Raw genomic sequence first — 23,283 nt, 5'->3', positions numbered from 1 at the left:
AATGACACATGGTCGCAACACTACTCAAAACCCTGCAGAAAAGTCTAACCCAGCTGGTCACGTTATATTTTGCACGCTGACAAGTTAGGTGTGCTTGGCTTTTGGGATGCTGAGACACAAACAACGGGCTTGTTGAAACATTTAAACAAGTTGGAGCTTGTTAGTTGACCAGCAAGAATCTGTTCTCTGTCCAACTTGCTAAAAATACCAGCTGGTCGGGTTTTTAAAAAAATGCTATCAATAATAATCTAGGCATAAGTGCTTTGCATAAATGTTAAAGATGCAGTGGAGATAGACAAGAAGCTAGAGGTGATCCACACTTACGTGCTGCCACTGGTCTCGGATCAGCGGCCGGTAGCGTAGGAAGTACTTCAGCGGGAAGGTGTCCACATCGGGCCACGTAGTGGGACTGTTCCAGGTCACCTCTAGTCTTCGTGCATTGTTGGCTATGGGTTTGGCCACCACCTTCTCAGGGGGGTCAGGTTTCACTGTTGGACCAAAGAGACCTCGATTTAAGCTCAGGACCTATGAAAGGTATCATATTTAACGGAATAAATCCCCTCGAATGAATTCTGTCATCAGAATTGAATTTCTTCTTTTGAAGATGGAGAAAAGTTCTCAAATTGTATTCGCACACGATCATATTCAATTGAGTCTTATACAAACTTTTCTTGCCAGGTTTGATGTTATCAACCAGGTTTTGTTCTTAACAATGAGCAAAATATGCAACAATATGCAAAAAAAAAATATTTTAGTCTTTTACTCACACAATTATAATGTTTACGGCAAGACACTGCAGGTGCAGGATTAAACTAATAGATTTAACCCCAGTTGATTAATTGCAGTACTTTAAGACAATCGTTTACCAAAATGGTATGTTTAAATATGCGAATGATCTAATAAAATATGCACACACTTGCATACATTTCCAGAGCACAAATATGAAAAGGTTCAACATTCTTGTTTCATTTTGTTGACATGTTAGAGTTATTTTTAATAAATTAAGATTTGTTTTTTTTGTGTTTTGTTTTTTATCAGAAAAAAATAAATAATCACAATGTTCTTAGGAATAACATTTTATATAAACCAGGTGAATGATATGGTCTGAAAACCTCCAGAATATAGACAGTGTCTACATAGTGTCTTTACTTAAGAGAATCTGGAAAACTTTTAGGTTTCTTTTAACTTTTTCCCCGCCAGTGTTTAAAAAATAAGTTGCCAGCTACCGCCAGGTTTTTTGACAATTTTTACAAAAATGTAATAGCCTATAGAATATTTTGTTTAATGAATATCTGAGCATGCAATATATCAGCTGACCCTCTTCTTTTGAACAAACAAACAAACAAACAAAATTATTCTAGCTTCATGCATTTCTTTTTTTATCAACACTTGAATATGGGTAAGGTTCATAACAAAAGCAACATTTTGAACATCACATTTTTTTGTATCCAGTTCAGATTCAGAGAGCTGATCAAACACAGATGGAGTAGATTAAGTAAGCATTTGCTTGCATTCGATCGCTTGTTTTACTGGTCTTCCTTACGTGTGTTTTGATCAGGAGATAAAGTAGATTCAGAGATTCAGAGTTTTCAAAAGATGCGTAATAGCGCTCTCTATTGTCGGGAGACACAGACGGAAACACAGAAAATTCTGTGTTTGGCGGGGAAGCATTTTCTCACAAATAAAGGCAAATTCTGTATTTGGCAGGGAAAGAGTTAAGGTACTTTATCTTCTTTAAGCTTGAAAGCCCCTGTGCATTATATGGAAAAGGGCAGCTTGAACATTGTGCTAAATTTCTAATTTGGGGTTTCCTATTAAGTTAATCATATAGGTTTAACAATAGGGCTGAGTATTGACACAATTTTCTCTTTCTTCACATGCTTCCGATTCGATTCGATTTCGATTTCGATTCCAAAATTCAATTTTGGAAATATAGATCCACAATATGCCAAATTGTCTTAAGAAAAACAAATCTCTTAATGCTGTAAACTATGGCACTAAGGGGTCTAAAGTGTGCCAAGAAAACATCCCCCACACCATTACACCACCACCACCAGCCTGCACAGTGGTAACAAGGCATGATGGATTCATGTTCTCATTCTGTTTACGCTAAATTCTGACTGTACCATCTGAATGTCTCAACAGAAATCGAGAACTCATCAGACCAGGCAACATTTTTCCAGTCTTCAACTGTCCAATTTTGGTGAGCCTGTGCAAATTGTAGCCTCTTTTCCCTATTTGAAGTGGAGATGAGTGGTACCCGGTGGGGTCTTCTGCTGTTGTAGCCCATCCTCCTCAAGGTTGTGCGTGTTGTGGCTTCACAAATGCTTTGCTGCATACCTCGTTTATAACGACAGTTTATTTCAGTCAATGTTGCTCTTCTAGCTTGAATCAGTCGGCCCATTCCCCTCTGACCTCTAGCATCAAAAAGGCATTTTCACCCGCAGGACTGCTGCATACTGGATGTTTTTTTCTCTTTTCACACCATTCTTTGTAAACCTTAGAAATGGTTGTGCGTGAAAATCACACTAACTGAGCAGATTGTAAAATACTCATTCTGACATTCAGTTTGGAGTTTAGGAGATTGTCTTGACCATGAACACACCACTAAATGCATTGAAGAAACTGCCATGTGATTGTTTGATTATATAATTGCATTAATGAGAAATTGATCAGGTGTTCCTAATAATCCTTTCAGTGAGTGTATGTAGTGTGGTGCATATATTTATCAAAATGCTTCTCTCTGGAACTCTTTTTCTTGCTGCCTAACAAATTTATGGACACTGGATATTGTTTTTCTGAGGTAAATGTAAACTTACGTGACACATTGTTTACAAGCTGTTTTATTGACTTATTTCTACGGTTGAAACACAGATTGAGCAATTCCATGAGGCAATATGGATTTTGGTAAGTTTTACTCATATCTTTTAACACACTTTCAGATCATTCATGATCTCATTCATGTTTATTTTGCGCTGTAACTGGTATTACGGTGGAAGAGAAGAAGCAATGTCACAAGAGTAAGAAAATAAGAGAACTACTCAATTAACATGGCTTGGAAGTGTGAAAATACATGTAATGTTGAGATGCTAAAGGTAAACGAGCTTTGACAAGGCTCGATACAAGAAGAACACATTTTGAGTGGCTGAACAGAAAGAAGCACTCATGACGAATGCCACTAGCATAACTCTACAATGGAAAAAGAGATGAATGATGAATAGCGTTGAGATTTCCTTTTATGATCCCCAGCTCGTCCCTCTGAGCAGAAAATCAGTTTGACATAACACACACGTCTTTTAAAGAAGCCACACTGTGACATTTCTCGAGATGTCTTTTGAGCGAAGGCGTCCCCTGAATATCAGGAGATCCTGAGGTTTATGGGAAATAAGCAGAGAGCAACAGAGTGGCCTTTCTCTTCTTCTCAAGCTGCGGCATCCAAGGATCATTCTGTTTGCTCTGCGGTTTTAGCTTCACTCACACACAAACACATACACACGAGGACAAAGAGATGTTTCTGAGCCTCGTTCCCTTTACTATTCATAGCAGACACATAGTGGGTTCAGGATTTATAGCTCAGGCCTTGACCTGGCTTGAGCGAAACACTCTTTACGACTTTCAAACACTGTTGATGTTGTTTAGATGTCAGCTATTCGGATGCTAATTTTTTTTTATACGTCTTGGCATGCTGAGATGGAGGACTAGACTGCAAAAATTCATTTTCTTAATCAGTATTCTGGTATTTTTTCCCCCCAATGAAATATCTAAACATCCTGTAGACGAGATAAATTGCTCACTTAGAAGCAAACAATCTTTCTGTCTTTTTTTTTTTTTTTTTTTTTGCCTAGTTTTAAGCAGAAACCTCATTGAAATTTAGTTAGATTTGTGCTCTAAACAAGGAATAAACTATTTGGCAGTTTAGCAAGTCTTATATCATGCATTTTGGATATTTCTAAAAAAAAAAAAAAAATCATACAAAAATGCTGATTAAGAAAATTATTTTTTTTGCAGTGTAGATGAAAGAAAATGCATTAGATTTAGTTCTCCTGTGCCAAATGTTATGGTCTGCATGTTTTAGTTCCATTGTAAGGCAATTTATTTATTTGATACTGTCATCAATATGTTCCCTACTTGTCACTGAAATGTATGCTAATCATAAGTTGCTTTTTCAAATGAAATCAAATAGCTGTTGCATGTGAAATGCATTTTAAAAGGATTCTACTTTCCATAAAATATACACTAGAACCGGAGGGAAAATATTTTCGTGTCAATCCAGTGATCCAGACGGCATTAGCATTTTTATTACTATCAAGCACACATGTAGCCATGCATGTAAGTATTCTGTTTAGTTGCCAGAAGCCACTTCAACAAACACTACCAACAGCCAGCCGATATACTGAAGTCATTTTCTTCACTTTTGTTGGTCTGCATTGAAAATGATTGTAGGTTACTAGAGTGTCTGGAAAATTAGCGCTTTATGTTTTGGCGAGGTTCGTTTGCTCATCCCTAGCAAACTATCCAATGAATATTAATTTACTAAATGACTCATTTTAATGTGTTTCTATCAAACACTGACTTCATGATGGTGTCTGTTGGGTAAACTACACACAAAATTCCTTATGTCGACATTTAAAGGAAGTCTGTGTAAGATTGTGGCCAAAACTGGTGCTGCAATCACTTTCAAATGACTGTAGAGCGGCGTATCCCCTCTCCCCCTCCCCCTTACTCGAGGTTGCCAGACAAGCTGCAGGATCAAGCAGGAACGTCTGTAGCTGCAGCTGTGGTAACTAGAGCAGATCTGGCAACCCGGAATGCCAAAACACTACTGACTTTGTGATTGGTAGATAGACGGATGGTGGAGCTTCAGGCCAAAACACAACATGTCAACATCAGTTGAGGGCTGCAACAACAATTTTTAAATGACAATATCCTCCCTGAACTACTTTCGTCAGTGATATAAGTATTTGACATTAACATTATTTCTTAATGTTTAGTGACATATCAGGGCCATTTTATGATTAATTTAAATACATTTCTTACATATAGTTACTTTAAGCTAAAAAAAAAAAAAAAAAAAAATAAAAAACACCTTTTCCGATAAGATGGTAAACTAGTAATATAAACTGTACCTATTGAAGACTCCTCAAAGCTGATGGCGCTGGAAGCTCGACCCAGCGAGTTCACTGCCGTGACGTTGACCCGGTAAGGATAGATGGAGAAGAGTTCTGGAAACTTCACGTGACACCTGTTCTTATGAACTTCATCCCTCGTTACCTCTAAGGGCCTCTGGTTGTGTCTGAAAAGGGTGAAGAAAAAATCTTCTTCTGAAGCAGTCTTACATCATGACATAAATTCTGTCACAACCAGTATCGTCAACAATGATTACCATTTAGTGTAACGTTTGGATTGGCAGAATGGTTCTGTTCTAGGCTAGTCTGGGTATCACCAGACCAAGCTCAATTTAAGATTGAACATTGGTCTGGGGAGTCTGCTCTGTATTTTCTACTGCACAAGGGGCACGATAAAAGAGCATTATTCAAATGTCTCTGTCCGCAATTGAATAGCCCTTCAACCAATCAGACCACAAGAGGCATGGTCAACGGGCAACAAACCATTGCTTCTCTATCCGTCATCGTGTTAAACCTGCTAATAGCGCGACAGGTAGATAAGCCAGTCTGTCATTGGTTCACGCAAAACTGTAACAGAAGCTGAAGAAATGAATGTACAGCTTTCCAGACTGAGTTGCGGCCACCCATCCATTTAGCCTAGCATTGATAAGAACAGAGAGAGCGGCAATAAAAACCCCCTTAGGGTAATCATTAATGTTCTTAATGACAGTAATTTAATGTGACAATATGAATGAAGATAAATGACTATACGAAAGCCAATTCCTGACTGGATGAGAGGAGGAGCTGGGGATGGAGGAGGGATCAGCTGAGGCCCTGTTTTCATTATCAAGATTTGTTTTGGTTGATCGGATCACAAGTGGACGAGGGAGACCCACGGCGGTGTTTACACCTGGCATTTTAATCCGTCACATTTGTCCACTTTTGGCCACTTCTGTTCTGCTTTCCTTTCGGTTATCTCTGGACGTTTTAAAAGTGGACAAGGTCAAAACATTTTAGATCCCGTTTAAACTTGTATTCACGAGCGTCCACTTGAAATCTGATTGACTTAAACACATCTTAATACCAGGTGTAAAAGGGCCTGAGAGTCAGCTGATGCAAGCATGACTGGTGTGACCTACCAGAACTGATGCTTGATTACTTTACAAAGAATAGTTAATTAAAAAATAACTATTTTAAGGCATTAAAAAGAATGTTTGGTCAGTAAAAGACAACATATTTATCAAACTAGTCCTTTAAAAATTAAAATTATTTCATTTAATAACCCTAAATTGTCCTAAACAAGCATGGTATAAACAGTTACTGGACCCTAATTACTTCTATAGTATATATAAAAAATAAAAATAAACAAAAAAATTCAAAAGAAGTCAATGGAGACCAGAAACTGTTTTGTTACCCACATTATTCAAACTATCGTATTTTGTTTACAGCACAAGTAAGAAATGAATACTGGTTTAGATACACTTTAGGGTGAATGAATGATGACAGAATTTTCATTTTTGGGTGAACTATCCCTTTAACAGCAATGCTAAGTTATTGTTGTATGGAATAAATGTCCATAATTTCCGGAAGAAACAAACAAACATCATTATTCTATTTTGATGTTTTGCAGTGGTACCGCATGGCACAAGAACAGCAGATATGTTTAATTAGGGGCTGCCATTTGCTTGCCCCCAGGGTACCATCTGGGCAGAGGCCTGTTGCTGACCTTTAAACCTCGTGATATCAGCTCTGCATGAGCATCGCAAAAACAATTTATTGGGTTGGGATAAGCTTTATTGAGGTTATACGTCGCAACCCTTGCAGCATATTTTCATGCATAAATCACTTGTCTTGTAGATGTCTAGTCCTGACATTATGTTCTTGTATAATGACCTAAACTGCACAATTTATGAGACTTAATGGATTATTAAGTTGTTATTAATAGAGGTAAAACAAGGTCAATGCTATTTGATTAAAGTCAAGTTTTCAGTTATATTTTAGTCAAACACTTAGCTCTTTTGGAGCAGTGGTTATTTATAATTTTTTTAAAATAAAATATGACACATTAGCCACATAATTATTATAATTTTTTTTTTAAAGTTTTGCGTGATTCATTTATATATTTAATAGCTATTGTCCACTGTACTGACAATTTGTAATAATAATAATAATAATAATAATAATAATAATAATAATAATAATAATAATAATAATAATAATAATAATAATAATAAACTATACAACACTCAATTTTAAGCATAAGTTTAGGGACTGTTTGAAAACTTACTTAAAAACTTATTTCTTGCTGACAAATGTAAACATATTCCATTAAAACTGGAATCATTTTCTTGTGGTAGGATCATAAAAAAATATTGTCAGGGAAGTTCAATTCTAAACTTTTGGGCTGACCGTTTCTGAAAGGGGAAAAAAAAAAAACTGTTATAGAGGCCAGCAACACTATAATGAAAAATGTCTAATTTGGGGCATTAATGTTTCATTATAAATATGCTTTTAAGAATATTTTATCCATCAAAAGGTTTACAGAACTTGTACTGAAGGGTCACTGTGTGTTTGCCAAGTAATATTTTATTGATCCTGGAAAAACATTTCTGTCTGAAAATTTACACAAAATCTATCTTTACCCCCAAACCTAACTTATCCCTAAAGTCAGAGGAATATGATAGGTGAATAACACGGATATAGAAGTACCAAACCCTGGTTGTAAGCCTAAGCTTAACATAAACTGTAAAATTGTCCTTAAATCTTATCTGGAATTTTGTTCCAGGATCAATAAAAATGTGGATCCAGGCACATGTTGTACTTGGTGAAATTAGGTTCTGCTATGCCCAGGTGGTCTCCTATCCAAGTATCAACCAAATCAAACATTAGCTTCCAAGATCAGACGTGCACATGGTTTAACATGCATAAATATGGAAAAGGCCGATTTCTCAAAAATTGTTCACAAATATGTCTGAACCTGTGTTAGTGAGCACTTCTCCTTTGCCGAGATAACCCATCTACCTCACAGGTTTGGCATATATCAAGATACTGATTAGACAGCATGGTTATTGCTACAGATGCTCATATATTAGAATAATATCACTGGACACTGATTATGTACCCTTAAAGAATTTAATTTTTATATGTAGCTATTTTAAAATTAAGATTAAATACTAGTGGATTCAGACGTTTCCCATTTTCTGACTGATGTGGAAAAAGCTACCTTATGGTTGTCCAGACAGATGTGGACAGAAGAAGGGGGAGAGAGAGAGAGAGAGAGAGAGAGAGAGAGAGAGAGAGAGAGAGAGAGAGAGAGAGAGAGAGAGAGAGAGAGAGAGAGAGAGAGAGAGAGAGAGAGAGACTGAGAGAGAGAGACTGAGAGAGAGAGAGCTGTGTAGCGTTATTCCGCAGGGGCTTTCAGTTGAGAGTCCACTTATACTGCCTTGAGTTCCAGCACTCAGAGTCAGACAGGCCTAATCAGCTCTCGGCAGACAGCGTCTGACCGCATAGATCACTGATTCAGATGAGCTCAGTGTGTCTCAAAGCCTCTGCTGAACACGAGAGGGCATGGCATGACAGACGGAGCGAGAGGAAAGCAGAAGGAAGTTGGGGCTGAGCGGAAATCGAGGGTTGACAGATGGAGTTGCAAACAATAGGAAAGGGAGACAGGACAATATCTTACTGGACATTGACTTCGAAGTCTGTAGGGATGTACGTCGGATGCTGAAGGTGCCAACTGCAGTAGAAGCCTTTGGGATAGGTGTTTGATCGACAAGTCACCTGCGGTTCCTTCGGAGGAACTGTGGAAAAAGCAGAAGGGTGGGAATGTAAGTACTTTGTCAGCTACAACACCTTCAGAAATCCATCAGTGGTCCAAAATACAAGTCCCAGGAGGCTATTACGATATCCCCTGCTTCTTTGGCTGTGTAACCCCTTGAACCTCCCCCATTCCAAGCATCAAGTGGGAAAGGAAATGTAATAACCGCCCATGCCCTCCTTCCAGATTAGAGTCCTTTCTTACAGCGCCACTGGACCGTGCCTACCACTGCAAGAATTGAAACTGATGACTTGGACCGGTTGCCAGGGTTACGCATAATATTACCCCTTCCCATGTGTTCCTGTGTGTGAAATGGAGAGTGATTTAAGCTCCGTTGGCTGTAGAGCGCCGCCTTCTCCTTCCTCATCTCCATCGGCCCCCGGGGGCCTGACAAACTAGAGCCCACAAGAAACAAATTCACGTCTAACGCTCACCTCTGGGCTTCCCTTTTGGCTTTGATTGCGCTAAACATCGCACTAAGCTGTCAGCTTACACACTTTCTTTCTGTATATGATTGCGATGAGGCTGGATTCGAGATTTCTGATGGGGATTTCTGCTGCAGGTCCTTGTATCTTTGTTCTTATGGGAACTTGCAATGCTCTTAAAGGGATAGTTGACCCAAGAATGGAGATTTGATGTGTATCTGCTTACCCCCAGGGGATCCAAGATGTAGGTGTGATTGTTTCTTCAGTAGAACACAAATTAAGATTTTTAACTCCAACTGTTGCTCGTATAATGCATGTCAATGGGGTGTACTTCTATGAGAGTTAAAAACACACAGGCATATGAATCCATATTAAACCCTGTGGCTCGTGATCGATGTCTTAAGACATGAAACGATCTGTTTGTGTGAGAAACCGAACAGTGTTTTTATCATTTTTACCTCAAATACAACATTATGTACAAAAGCCGCAAGTGTGCCTTCACTTCCGGCAAGTAAGGTCAAATTACACGATATGACGTAGATATACGCGCAAGAGATCACTTCTGCCGATTGTATCCCATTGAGAAATGCCGTACCTTCTACATTTGATCTCGCTTCCCGGAAGTGAAGGCTTGCTCGTGGCTTTTGTACATATTGTTGTATTTGAGGTAAAATATATGTATATAAATACTGTTTGGTTTCTCACACAACCCGATTGTTTCATGTCTTAAGAGGCAAGGCAAGGCAAGGCAAGTTTATTTGTATAGCACATTTCATACCCAATGGCAATTCAAAGTGCTTTACATAGAAATTAATTAAAACAGTGGTAGCAAATGCATGAGAAAAAAAAAGAATACCATATGGACGAATAAAGAATTAAAAACAAGCATAGTTAAAACAGTCGTAAAGATATAGTAATTAAAAAAAAAAATAATAATAATAAATAAAAAAATAAAAAAAAAAAATAATAATAATAATAATAATATAAAATATAAAATAAAATAAAATGGTCAGATCCACAAGACATCAGACATCAATGTATAGTCACAAGCCGCATGGTTTAATATGGATTCGTATGTCTATGTGTTTTTTACTCTCATAGTGGCTCTCGTAGAAATACACCCCATTGACATGCATTATACGAGCATGGTTTGGAGTTAAAAATCTTCACGTGTGTTCTACGTGTGTAAGAAACAAACACACCAACATCAAGGATGCCCTGGCTAAGCAGATAAACATCAAATTTTAATTTTTAGGTGAACTATCCCTTTAAGGCCTTATATAAAATGCACTGACTGAAGAACATTTGAAAGTGACTAAACCTTTTACTGAGCAATTTGTTTAGTGGTTATTAAAACTTTTTTGTGTAACAGACATGAATGATACCTCAAATGATATACAATTCATTTAGATGATCAACTTGGCAGATGATAAAATGGACAAAAAAGTCCAGTAAAAATATATGCACATTAAATGAGGTACCAATTTAAATTTAAAATACAAATGAAACAAATCTGCCAGTGCTAACAAGACAAATTAGACCTGCATTCTAGATAGACAACAAGCCTTAACATTAGGTAAATAAATCATGCTTAGATATCTTTACTATAAAAACAAAATTCAACAAAAAGTACAATTTACCTAATAATTCATCCTTCAATAACCTCTCAATCGATGCCTCCAAATTTTTACTTTGTCAAAATGATGTTATATTTTACTTTAATGAGGACAGAACTGTAGAAAACAGACAGCTGTGAAAACATCTTTTATTTCGTTTTTTCAAAGACTCTGCTCTTACTTGAAACATCTTGTCCAAGTCATCAGTCCGCAATGAAGAAATCAATTGCCAATTGAGTTTTACTCCTTTGTTAAGAAGTAAACAAGAATACTGATCAGAAATTGCAACCCACACCTAAACAGACCGGTGTTACATAGTTCACTGCTGGAGTTAAATCTAAACAAAAAGACGTTTGATATTAGCTTTGTAGAAAAATATGAATGCAGGAGATAGTACAACACTTGTTAAAGGAGAGGAGGGGTCCAGAGCATGATGCGTTTGACCTGGCATTCCAACCATGAGCTGCTAGCTCAGTGCTTAGACAGCTTCTCCTTAGGAAGTGCATTCCTCCTTAGAGTTCGGCCTGCAGGAGGCCTTCCTCACCCTCAGGACAAATGGGCACACTGACAGCTCACGGACCCTCATCCCCGGCTACTAAAAAACACCGGAACCCTCCCCTTTACTTCCCCACCCTTCCCAAAAGAAAGTGCATGGCCATCCGCACAGTGGAAGATCTCAAAGAGGCAAAAGCGGCAAAACAAAAGAAGGTTGCTTTTCTGAGAGAATTTGCAACCTAGCAACACCTCTATTGTTTCCTTTATTCTTTTTTCTTTCTTTCCCACCCTTTTTGTAGGACAGAATGTTGTTGAATTGACAACAAAGACATATCTCAGCGTTCTTCCTTACAAGTGATTTCATCTGGGCTACCAGGAACAGCATTAGCCGGAGATGTAGGGAAACTACACAAAAGTGTCACTTAAGCCATATTGATTACACTAGTGTTGTTAGGAACAAATGGGAAAGTTATTTCAAATGTTAGAGTTTGGAGGGTAATTCTCACAAAGAAAGTATTTTTCTGGGTTATTTGTTATAAAAAATAAAAAATTCAAAACTGCATTGCAGTGATGGATATCTTCTACAATTGCCATGCATTAAATTCAGATTAAACAAACTCACAAACACCATAATGTATATTAACTTATTAGTAAATTAATGTGCTTATTTTGAAATTGTACTTATTATTATTTAGTATCTCAATAAAAAAAAAGGAGATAGGCTTTATCTTCTTCATGAAAAAAACACAATTTCTAATTTCTCTCTCTTGATTATATGCTGGTTATGACCTAACTATTTTCTTGACAGTTTTTATGAGAATCACCCCTTTTGTCTCATTTCCCGTTAATATTAAGTGCTCTCTAGCAACACAGTCAAAGCAAAATGCTTGGAACGGTTTGCCTCATATTTGACCCTGGAGCACAAAACCATACGTTGCACGGGTATATGTGGGGCAATAACCAACATTGTATAGGGCAAAAATGTTCAATTTTACTTTTAATGCCAAAACTCATTAAATATCATGTTCCATGAAGATATTTAGTACATTTCCTACCGTAAATATAAAACAACAAACATGTTTTGTTATTAGTAATATGCATTGCTAAGGACTTCATTTGGAGAATTTAAAAAGCGATTTTCTCAGTATTTAGACTTTTCTGCACCGTCAGATTCCACATTTTCAAATAGTTATATCTCGGCTATATATTGCCCTACCCTAACACACAATGGAAAGGTTATTTATTTCGTTTTCAGAAGATGTATAAATCTTAATGTCAAAAAAATGTACCCTAATGACCAGTTTTGTCATGAGACTTGTAATGAGACTTGCTTTTTTCTTGTATTTCTCAGGCCTCTCCTTTTTTTTTTATCTGGACTGCATTTGAATGCAAGAATGTGAAAAACTAGGGCGGGACAAGGCCAACAAGTTTTTTTTCCAACCTCTGTGATCTCAGCATGGTCAGCAAGACCTCGCTTTATGCAGCCATAACCCTTAAGCGAGCTGTCATATCATATGCAGGCCCTGCAAATGATACCTTCCAAACTCCTGGTACAAAAAGAGAAACTTCAGTACTATTTGGAATAAAAGCTGATAATTGGAGAAGCCAATGAAGAGGTGCAATTTAGCTGTCAGGCGTAGTATACTTACTAGTGAAAAAAAGTCTTTCTCGGTCTTCCGGAGTCTTGTTTTTCTATATTGATGCAATTTAAATGAAACATACGAAAACATTTGCTTTTGACCTTGGCTGCTTATTCTTTAACCCCACTTTAAATCCGAATCCTACTTGTCTTTCAACGTGCTGAAGGCATCACGGGTGATTCCGACCGTGTCTACGACCTTAGACGCATCAGGTAAACACTTTCACACACTCAACAAATCCAGCTGGTCATACAAAACCCAAAAGGGAAGGCTGTGCTATTGGCCCCCTGCATTGTTGGCTGTCTGCTCCCTAATCTGAGGCCATTAAAAGGCCAGCGCAATGAAAGACACGGTTGCAGGGGTCAGTTGACAAACGTCAAATCGCCAGGCCACATGAAAGGCGAGTGAGTGAATCCCAGGCGACCGCCACTATCATCACTAACTGCTGATCTGTCAAAGCTGGCTCTGAGCCCCCCTCCATGACATGTCTGGAATGTGGGCTATGTGCTCGGCAATTGGAAGCAGTAGCGAGAGCAATGCGGGGAGGGGGACAGGGGGTCAAGTTGCATGGAAGGCCTCTTCCAGCAAAAAAAGTGGAGATCAGGAAGAACCTAATGTTGTCTAACCCAGCACCTAATGTGCCGTCAGACAAGCACAGCGGACAAGCAGTTCTTAATCTGGAAGTATGCTGTGGATGATTATATGCTTGCAGAGCCATACTTATTTCATTTGAATACAATATCTCTAAACAAAAATGTGCTTTACAATGATAAATGGAGCATTTTTATTGTATTTGCTTTAACGTGTGGGAATTCTATACAACACTTGGCCTGTAAAATCAAGATTACACATGCAACATTTTATATATTTTCAGATTCATAAAGAATTTATAAATTGCCTCTTATAGTGTAATTATATATTTAAGTAATGAGTAAAATTAGTTAAAGGGTTAGTTCACCCATAAATGAACATTCTGTCATTAATTACTTACGCTCATGTCGTTCGACACCCGTAAGACCTCATCTTCGGAACACAAATGAAGATATTTATGTTCAAATCGGATGAAATCCGATGGCTCAAAAAGGCCTTCATTGACACCAATGTAATTTCTTCTCTCAAGACCCATAAAAGGCACTAAAGACGTCGTTACAAAGCCCATCTCACTACAGTGGCTCTATAATCATTTTATTAAGGGACAAGAGTAGTTTTTGTGCGCAAAAAACAACAACAACTAAATAACGACTTATATAGTGATGGGCCGATTTCAAGACAAAGCTTCAAACGGTTATGAATCAGTATATCGATTCATGATTCGGATCGCCAAAGTCACGTGATTTCAGCAGTTTGACACGCGTTCCGAATCACAAATCGATACGTTGATTCATATCCGTTCAAAGCTTTGTTTTGAAATCAGCCCATTACTATACTATATGGGGGGGGGGGGGGGGGGATTGCATGGGTGTTGCGCACAAAACCGATTCTCGTTGTTTCATAAAATTATTATAGAGCCACTGTAGTGAGTTGGACTTTTAATGACATCTTTAGTGCCAATTATGGTTATTGAGAGAGGAAATGACATTGGTGTCAATGAAGGCCTTTCTGAAGCATCGGATTTCAACAAAAATATCTTCATTTGTGTTTCCGAAGATGAACGGAGGTCTTATGGGTGTTGAATAACATGAGGGTAAGTAATTAATGAGGGAATTTTCATTTTTTTGGTGAACTAACTCTTTAACAACATGTACTTACTAAAGGTTAGAGTAGGATTAGGGTTTGGTTGAGGGATAGTTACATGTAATTATGCATAATATACTGTTATTAATATGGCAAGTACATGTACCAAGGACACTGTAAAATAAAGCGTTCTTTACACATTCTATTACTGTATTATAACTATGTTATAAAGTAGTTATTACTAGATCTGTAATTCACGTTTGCATGTTACACCACACTGTTCAATAACTTCACATTTATATATATATATATATATATATATATATATATATATAACATAGATATTTGTTCATTTAGAGATTCATTTTTATGTTCTTGCTTGGTGTAGGATTTAAGGTTTGCAAATCCAATTTTTCCATATTTTAGTTACCCTAAACTGTGCTTTTATTTTTGCATCGTGTCTAGAAGATCAGGTTATGGGAGGCGGAGTCTTCAAACAGGCAAAACCATCATCATAAATTAGTCACAGTGCTCGTCCTGTGCAGAAAGTGCCTGGCTGGCATCTTTTCAAGGAACAGCTTTGCTCCGTCTGTGCATGCATGAAAATTCATCTTATGCCTCGGATCCTAATCGAAAGTCCAATATAAAAAAAGGCCCATAAATCCTCGACAGAGGTGCATGAATCGGAGTGAGGGTGAAGCCTATAGAAGACCACGGCTATAGACCAGCTAAATGAATTGTTCTCTCGCAAGTGCCAATAAATCATCAATCTCTTCTGAGTATGTATTGCATCAATTGAGCACAAGCGGCAGGGTTTGTCTTGGTCCTCCCCTCCTTCCATGAACAAATCAAGGTGGAACTTAACTCATGCTGTGTTTTGATGGTAAAACATTTCTCCTCTTGACCGTATGTTTCGACACACCTTGGAGACAGAAAGAGCTGAGCAAATGGGAGAGGAAAAAGCCAGTCAGCAATCTTTAGCAAAACAATTTCAAAGCATCACACGAGCAAAATACACCACGGTACGTGACAATAAATCTGAGAGCAAAATACTGTGCAGTGTTAACAGTCTTTGGGGTTAGCAATCCATTTAACAGTGAAAGTCGTAGAAAAACATGGCATATACTTTGTTTTAAAAAGGCCTGGTCTCAATGGCTTTGTCAGGGTAGGTGATGTTGTTTTCACTCAACGTGTGTTCAGTCAGGGTGGTCTAGTAATGTAAACCAGCTATTGACAGCTTCAGATCACTAGATTTATACTATTCTCTAACCCATTTAGCATGACATGTTCCCATATTTGTTAACCGCTATAAGTAGAAACTAAGTAATAAAGTTGTTACAGCAATCCAAAATCCTCTAAGGTGAATTTCAAAGGTAGCAACACAAGTTGTACATATTCAGCGACTAGAGCAGGGATCATCTGCACATGGGTGGAATACATGAATAATACTCTCTAAACCTCAAGACAGTATTTTTATAACGAAGCCATTAGCGTGCGGTGAAAATAAATAAATAGCAGTTCTGTTGCCACAGACCCTCTCCTGCTCTGTCCCTTAACTATCCGATTATCATTGAGACAAAGGGATGTTTGAGAGATTTTGAGGACGTAAAAAGTTCTGTTCACTCCTCAGGGAGTTATTCGGATAAGGGTTGGTACTGTGACTTAGCTCTAGAGTAAATCTGACTATTCAGGAATACTTCACAGTGCAGTATCTGAAAATGGACATGGTTTAGATTGACAGAGTAGACGACATTCTTTATCCCTGTCATTGTATTTTCAGGACTTCCAGAAATATTTTTCTGCCACTGAATTTTACAACCTGTCCTCCAAAAAAATATGACTCTATAGGTCGTTTTTCTTGCACCTTATTATGACCTATATTTACGTTTTAAAGTCATGCGCCCTGGTGCCCTAGAGCTGGTGTAAAATAATGACAGTGTCGTGTTACGTCTGACGTCATGAAATGACGTATGACTGTCGTTACCAATCAAAATGCCTGTTCATTTTAATGCAATGTGTGGAATTTTTACCATTTGTCATATTTCCATTTAGAAAAATATGTTGTTGTTTTTTTAATTTACAACTACACTCACCCCATCCCTAAACCTACTCAGTGATTTATAGTGCATACACACTTTATGAGCACACGTGTTCCCTGGGATCGAACTCACGATCGCATGATCACATGCTATTATATGGTGCAATACTTTACCAACTGAGCTATGCAAAACCTGAAATATTAAGCAGATAAAAGGGGACAATGCTTTAAAATGAAAGTGTCCTGCTGTCAGTAGTAGCACAACTTTAGAAAACGCTTCAATGCTTTGTATTTCATTAAATAAATTATTGTCGATAGAGGCGCAACTTTAGTAAACACTCCCATGGGTCATATTTCAAGGACATGACAAACGGCCTATATAGGCGTATTGGTTGGAGGACATGTTGCAATTTTACCAGTCAACATTTTACACTTAAAAGTAAACAGTTGTAATCATGGTTTACAGCTTCCTGGCTATATGTTATTCAAAATGCTTTTTACACTGTGTCCTTCCTTAAAGGCAATGCTGTTCAATTCTGCGACCAAGGGGCAACTTTCCTGCAGATTTTATCTTCAACATACCTACCTGGAAGTTTCTAGTGATCTTGAAGACCTTGATTTGCTGGTTCAGGTGTGTTTAATTAAGATTAGAGCTTAACTCCGCTGGAAGGTGGCCCACCATGAATAGGAATGGACACCCCTACTTAAATGTTATATAACTTTTTTTCGTTGGAACACTTAAGAAGAATTTATGGAGAATATCCTGACCACTGAGGTATTACTGCCGCTGTCAAGCTACAAAATGACCTCAGAGTGCAATGATATGTGAACTTTGAAGTATGTTAATCACACAAAGTTAAAGTATTGTTTTATGATCATGTGATAAGTATAGTTATGGTGACTTTGTGTTCTGAAACTTTAAGCTTTTTGTTCATAGAATTGTATTGGATATTATTTTTATCTCTTCCTTCCGTTCAGTAACCAAGTTAAAGAACCCAATACTGTAGACACATATCTGATGGGGACAGGGAGGGGGCGTAAGTCATCAGGGGGAGTTAGCCTCTAAAGTGGGCCATCATGAGGGGCTAATTTGACAGAAATGCGGGGAGGAAGACTGATGATCGCTGAGCATGTGGCTGAAAAACAAAGAGGGAGGGGCTGATGGATGAAGGAGGGGTGGGAGAGGTAAATGGACAGCCCTGGTAGACAACAGCGGACAGAGTGAAGCCTGAACTTAGCAGTGTTTGGGTGGTCTTTGAGCCATGGTGTACTTTCATGAGAAAACTGTCTCTTCCTGGGAGTGTTTCGTAGCTCTGTCTGTACAATACCCTGAAATGCAAGGAAAACGAAATATCTCTTACTGTGTATGTGTGTGTGTGTGTGTGTGTGTGTGTGTGTGTGTGTGTGTGTGTGTGTGTGTGTGTGTGTGTGTGTGTGTGTGTTTGTGCGCTTGTTTTTGTGAAATATCAGGACACAATGTGTATAATCACATGGGTTTGACATAGGTAATACAAGGCGAGGGTGAAATATGAGGACTTACCCATTTCGCCATTTTTCAAAATGCTTATAAATCATACAGAATGAGTTTTTTTGCGAGAGTAAAAATGCAGAATGTTTCCTGTGATGGGTAGGTTTAGGGGTAGGGGCAGTGTAGGGGGATAGAAAATACGGTTTATACAGTATAAAAACCATTACGCCTATGGAATTTCCCCACATTTCACAAAAACAAACATGTGTATGTTTGTGTGTGTGTGTGTGTGTGTGTGTGTGTGTGTGTGTGTGTGTGTGTGTGTGTGTGTGTGTGTGTGTGTGTGTGTGTGTGCGCGGCCTGCGAGTGTGCGTGTTTCTTTTGTAGAGTTCAATCATTATCATGTATGCCTTACTAGGAAACAAGTAAGGTAATACCTGTGTCTGTATTTATAATAGATGGGTCTTGACAGGGGTGTTATTAATCGAGAGCACTGGGCAATGTGTTTGCACTTACTCAAATATATTAGCAAGTCAAATGCAAAAAAACACACACATTGCATATCATCTGAATGCATGAAAGTCAAACACTAATGAGAGTCTAGAAAATTCTTCAAATGGTAAAAATAGCTTCTTCAAAACTAGAGTGAAAGGTGAAATCACAAAAATTATGACATATGCATTTAACAAACTAGCTAACTAGCTAAAGAAATATAGCTTATACCAGCATATAACAATTGTTTGATTGGTATCCTAGCTTAGAAAATCTGTTTTTAGCTGGTTTTGACAATCTCATAGACTGATTAATTTGGTTGCAAGCAAGTCTAGCACAAGTCCCAACCTGGTTTAATTGCTATTCAACTGGTTTTGCTGATTGGTCAGCAGGTCTGTTTGGCAATTTCCAAAAACAACCCAAACAGAACGACCTAACCAGAGAACTAAGATATATAATAATAAATATAATATTTTATATAATAATAAATAAACTAAGATATATAATAAGGATAGAGGTAAGCATCCGGCTGTAACTCACAGACCATATCATCTCCAATGTCTCACAGCCCTCCAATTAGTCAAGGATTATCTGGCGGTGAGGATGGACATACCTCAATGAAATATCAAGCTGTTCAAAGATCCAATATTCCCCTTAAATCCCACAGAACAGTGCTGAAGGTTTTTATGAATGTCTGTGAACAGCTGGGAAGTTTGATCCAGTCTACAGTAGGGTGGGTAATAGTGGACGGCAAGTCTAATATTCCGAAGAGAGGCAGGGGATAAATGGTGCTCATTGTGTGGACGGAGCTCCCTGTCATTTCACAGTCATGCTAATGGTTCTAATCTGACAGTGGGCTCTGGCAGTCGGCTCTTTGCTCCTTGCCTTTTCCTGACGTCCCCCCTCTACCTCCAGCCCCTTCACATTCCTGTCCCCCGTGTCATCCGCAAGGAGCGGGCGGCATTACATGCCTGTTTGTTCCCTTTGTCATACAGGCTTCTCCAGCTATTAGGGTTTGCGTTAGGAGGGGCAGTGGTTTGGGGGTTAAAGACGGGTGTTGTGAGGGGAGGATGATGGGTTTCTGCCTGAGACGACTAAGCTCATACACTGGCCCACATTCACTCTACCCCTGCTGATCACTAGCCATTGTTTCTGATCAGTCAGGAATTTGCTAATGCAAAGCCCTCTTTGACTGAAAAAAAGAGGAAGACATTTCAATATGTGTCCTGAGGACTTGTGGTAGAAGACCGTTGAGTTTGATCCATTGAAAATGACAGCAGGGCTAAGCATTTTGAACCTACAGATGTTTAGCTGCCCAGATATTCCATAGACACCTGCAGATGTGTACAGTGTGGCGGCAGCCTCATTATACAAGCAGACTGAGCAATTGAGCTGAAAATTGGTACGCCAAGACAGTTTAAAGCCATACGTGTCGAGCAGGGATGAGAGTGAATCAGCTTAAAATACCAAGGTAATCTACTCTGACGGGACCAAAAGCAATTGGAATTTAACGGCACATGGGTGCTTCAGAAACCTATGGTTGTGCGGGATAGTTTTCATCCTGTTTTGGCCCATCAGTCCACTAGATAATGGAGAAGGTTGCTAAGAGTTTAACATCTTCAGTGAGGTGAGGTGGAGTAATAGCTTCTAATATGCCTATAAGGAAAGTCATTTGGCCAAAAAAGCCTATTTGTAGACGGCTCAGTTCCTGTCTGGCAAATTTAATCCCGGCACAAAGTTGGTCTCAGGACTTACCACTCTGTGTGTAATTAGTAACTGTTAAAAGTTAAAAGTTTAAACCAGGGATTAGAAGTCATAGAGAGAGGATTAGTCCAAAATACCAGCCTGGGTTTGGGAATAGATTCAAGGCTTTAAATGCATGGCAGAGTTCATCTCGATGTGGAGAAAGAAACCCAGAAAGGTGTCATTTCAGGCAATCATTTAAGGATGGGCAGTTCTTACGGATGTTGGCATGCAAATGGATGGCAAGCCTCACGGTGGTGTTCGGCAGGCAGATTCCTGACACGAACAATGCCTGACAGCTTAATTTATCAGTCTGTTAGATGGACACTTCTCCCCAAAGATGGAATGCCTTCATTTCACTCAGAATTTTAATAGGTCTGACTGCTCCAGGGCTGTGGGATAAAGATTCTGTTACTACAAGGGCAACCCCAGAGTTGTGGTTTGCCTCAGAACGACGTCTTCAGCCGAGAAACACTCGCCAGATGAAAAGTGATACAAGGGTTAAAAAAATGGGTGGAAATAGTTCTAATGGGGGCAGCAGAAGCACAAAGTACTCTCTAATTTCAGTCTAATTTTCTTTGAGAGGAAAATGACAGGTTAAGTTGAATGGTTCCCCTTAATATTTACCGTTTCGCCTGACATTTTCCTCTGCGGTGTTCTTGTGAAAATATCAGGCAGATTAACATTTCTGATGGGTAAGCCAAGAATCCCTGCAGGAATCACATCGGGGACTTAATTTCTGCATCGCAACGACAGCATAAATGATCCCTCTGCTTATAATTAGATATCAAGACTCTGTTGTAACTTTGGAACACGCTTGGGCCAAGTGAAAATTAGTCACAGTTCAACAGATGTCTGTAATTTCTGTAAAAAGGATATTTAAGTTAAGTAAAGGTTTTCAAGCCAGCTTCAGACCCAACGAAAACATTCCCTCCCGCAAAGGGCAAAAAGCGGAGGATGCTGTGCTTAGTCTACATTCTCGATTGCAAAGAATTCAGGGGTTCGTCCCAAATGACAAATCACACACTTAGCCGGGAGACAGTGGCCATTTGGGAATGTGTACCAGGGTTGCTCCGGGTGCTCCAGACGTAAGAAAGAATGAATTCCATTGATTCACTGGACCATGAATGGACTTCAGAGAGTTTAACCCCCCCCCCACCCCACCCCACCACCACCACGGCCGCTTTGCACCCAAACTTCCTTTTGAGTTAAGCACCCTCTCCTTCCATGCACCCACAGTCCACATTTGCAGTTTTTTGCACAGATTTTTACAACATTTTTAGGACTAATGCATACAGAAATTAATTTAAGTAATGGCAGCAAACAACTGATAACCACTGAAATTATTGAAAATGTTGTGAAATTTGTGTAATTTCTGTGTTGGGCTTAAGGCGAGACACTACAGGTGAATAGATTTAAAAAAAAAAAAAAAAAGATATTATGGCGAAACTTCTCCAGTTTGTTACTGGCATAAACATACGAATATGATATGCAAATGAGGCCTTATATACTTAAATATATGATCATTTGCATACATTTCCAAAAACAAAATATGAAAATTGGAAAGGGCCAGGTTCAAAATCATTGGTTCTATTTGTTGACATGTTAGATGAGAGGGCTTTTATATAGGGGATTATCGATATCTTATTTTATGCTTTAGTAAATTAGAGAATATCTATTGTGGGTTTTGAGACCTTAATTTCAAAACAATTTGTTTTAGTTTTTTTTTTTTTCAAAACCCATGCATAAACATTATTCTCTCAAAAATACAAGCATGTACATACATATTACTCTCATATTATGGTAGCACAGTTTGTGTTGAATACAGTGTAATTACAAATTTCCATTAATGTGTTTATAAGCAACGTAAAAAAGCACACACATCAGAGCATGTCAAAACTTCTAAAGGGCCCCAAAACAGCTCAGACTCCTGAGGGTTAATCAATATAATCAGAACAAATCAATGTTTGCCAAATTATTTGTATTTTCAATATATATATATATATATATATATATATATATATATATATATATATATATATATATATATATATATATATATATATATATATATATATATATATTGGTGTACAAGGCCCTATAACTCAGGATAGGAATGATACATCAACAAATCCCTCTGTAAAAGCCTTCAGCAATGCAATATATCAAAAGAAATAGTTGACCCTCTTCTTATAAACCAAAAAACACAGATTTATTCTAGCTTCTTGCATTCCTTTTTTTATCAACACTTGAATATGGGTAAGTTTCATAAAAAAGGCAAATTTTTAACAAAAAGCTGAGGAAATCCCATTTTTGTGCAATACTGTTTCCAGATCAGATTCAGAGCGATGATCAAACACAGATGGAGTAGATCGAGTCCATCAACACCCCTAATGCTTGCACAGTCATGTAGCTCATCCTGGATCCACATTTCATTCAGTAACATTAGGCAGTTTTGATTCATATGCTGTTTATTGATGATGATCACGTTATTTTCCATATGCATATGATTACATACGATCGCTTGTTTTACTCCGTCTTACTCGCGTGTGTTTTGATCAGGAGATTCAGCGCTCATTCAGGAGATGCGTAATAGCGCCCCCTAGCATATAACAGTAAAAAACACGGAAACCCGGAACATTCCGCTTTTGGCCTGGATACGTTTTCTCATAGCCTATAAATCTAGATGCACCCTAGCGGCAGCAAATCTAATCTGTTGCGAGTGTCGTCTAGCAACTCTCAATACACGTCTGAGCTGTAGAAAACAAAC

At 38.3% G+C, this 23,283-nt stretch overlaps 1 protein-coding gene across 1 annotated transcript in view; it reads right to left on the bottom strand.

Annotated features, from left to right (window-relative positions):
* Window positions 1-23,283, bottom strand: part of cntfr (ciliary neurotrophic factor receptor) — a 238,069-nt gene that overhangs the window by 53,443 nt on the left and 161,343 nt on the right. Inside the window, exons 4-6 of the mRNA XM_067432680.1 lie at window positions 8,788-8,905; window positions 5,127-5,293; window positions 325-488 (exon numbers count right to left, since the gene is read on the bottom strand). Of these exons, the coding sequence (XP_067288781.1) occupies window positions 325-488; window positions 5,127-5,293; window positions 8,788-8,905 (449 nt within the window). The remainder of the gene's footprint in view (window positions 1-324; window positions 489-5,126; window positions 5,294-8,787; window positions 8,906-23,283) is intronic.

The sequence above is a fragment of the Pseudorasbora parva genome, chromosome 23, assembly GCF_024679245.1.
Source record: "Pseudorasbora parva isolate DD20220531a chromosome 23, ASM2467924v1, whole genome shotgun sequence".
Classification (NCBI taxonomy): Eukaryota; Metazoa; Chordata; class Actinopteri; order Cypriniformes; family Gobionidae; genus Pseudorasbora; species Pseudorasbora parva.
The sequence above is the reverse complement of the archived record's forward strand: the minus strand, read 5'-3'. Positions and strand labels throughout refer to the sequence as shown.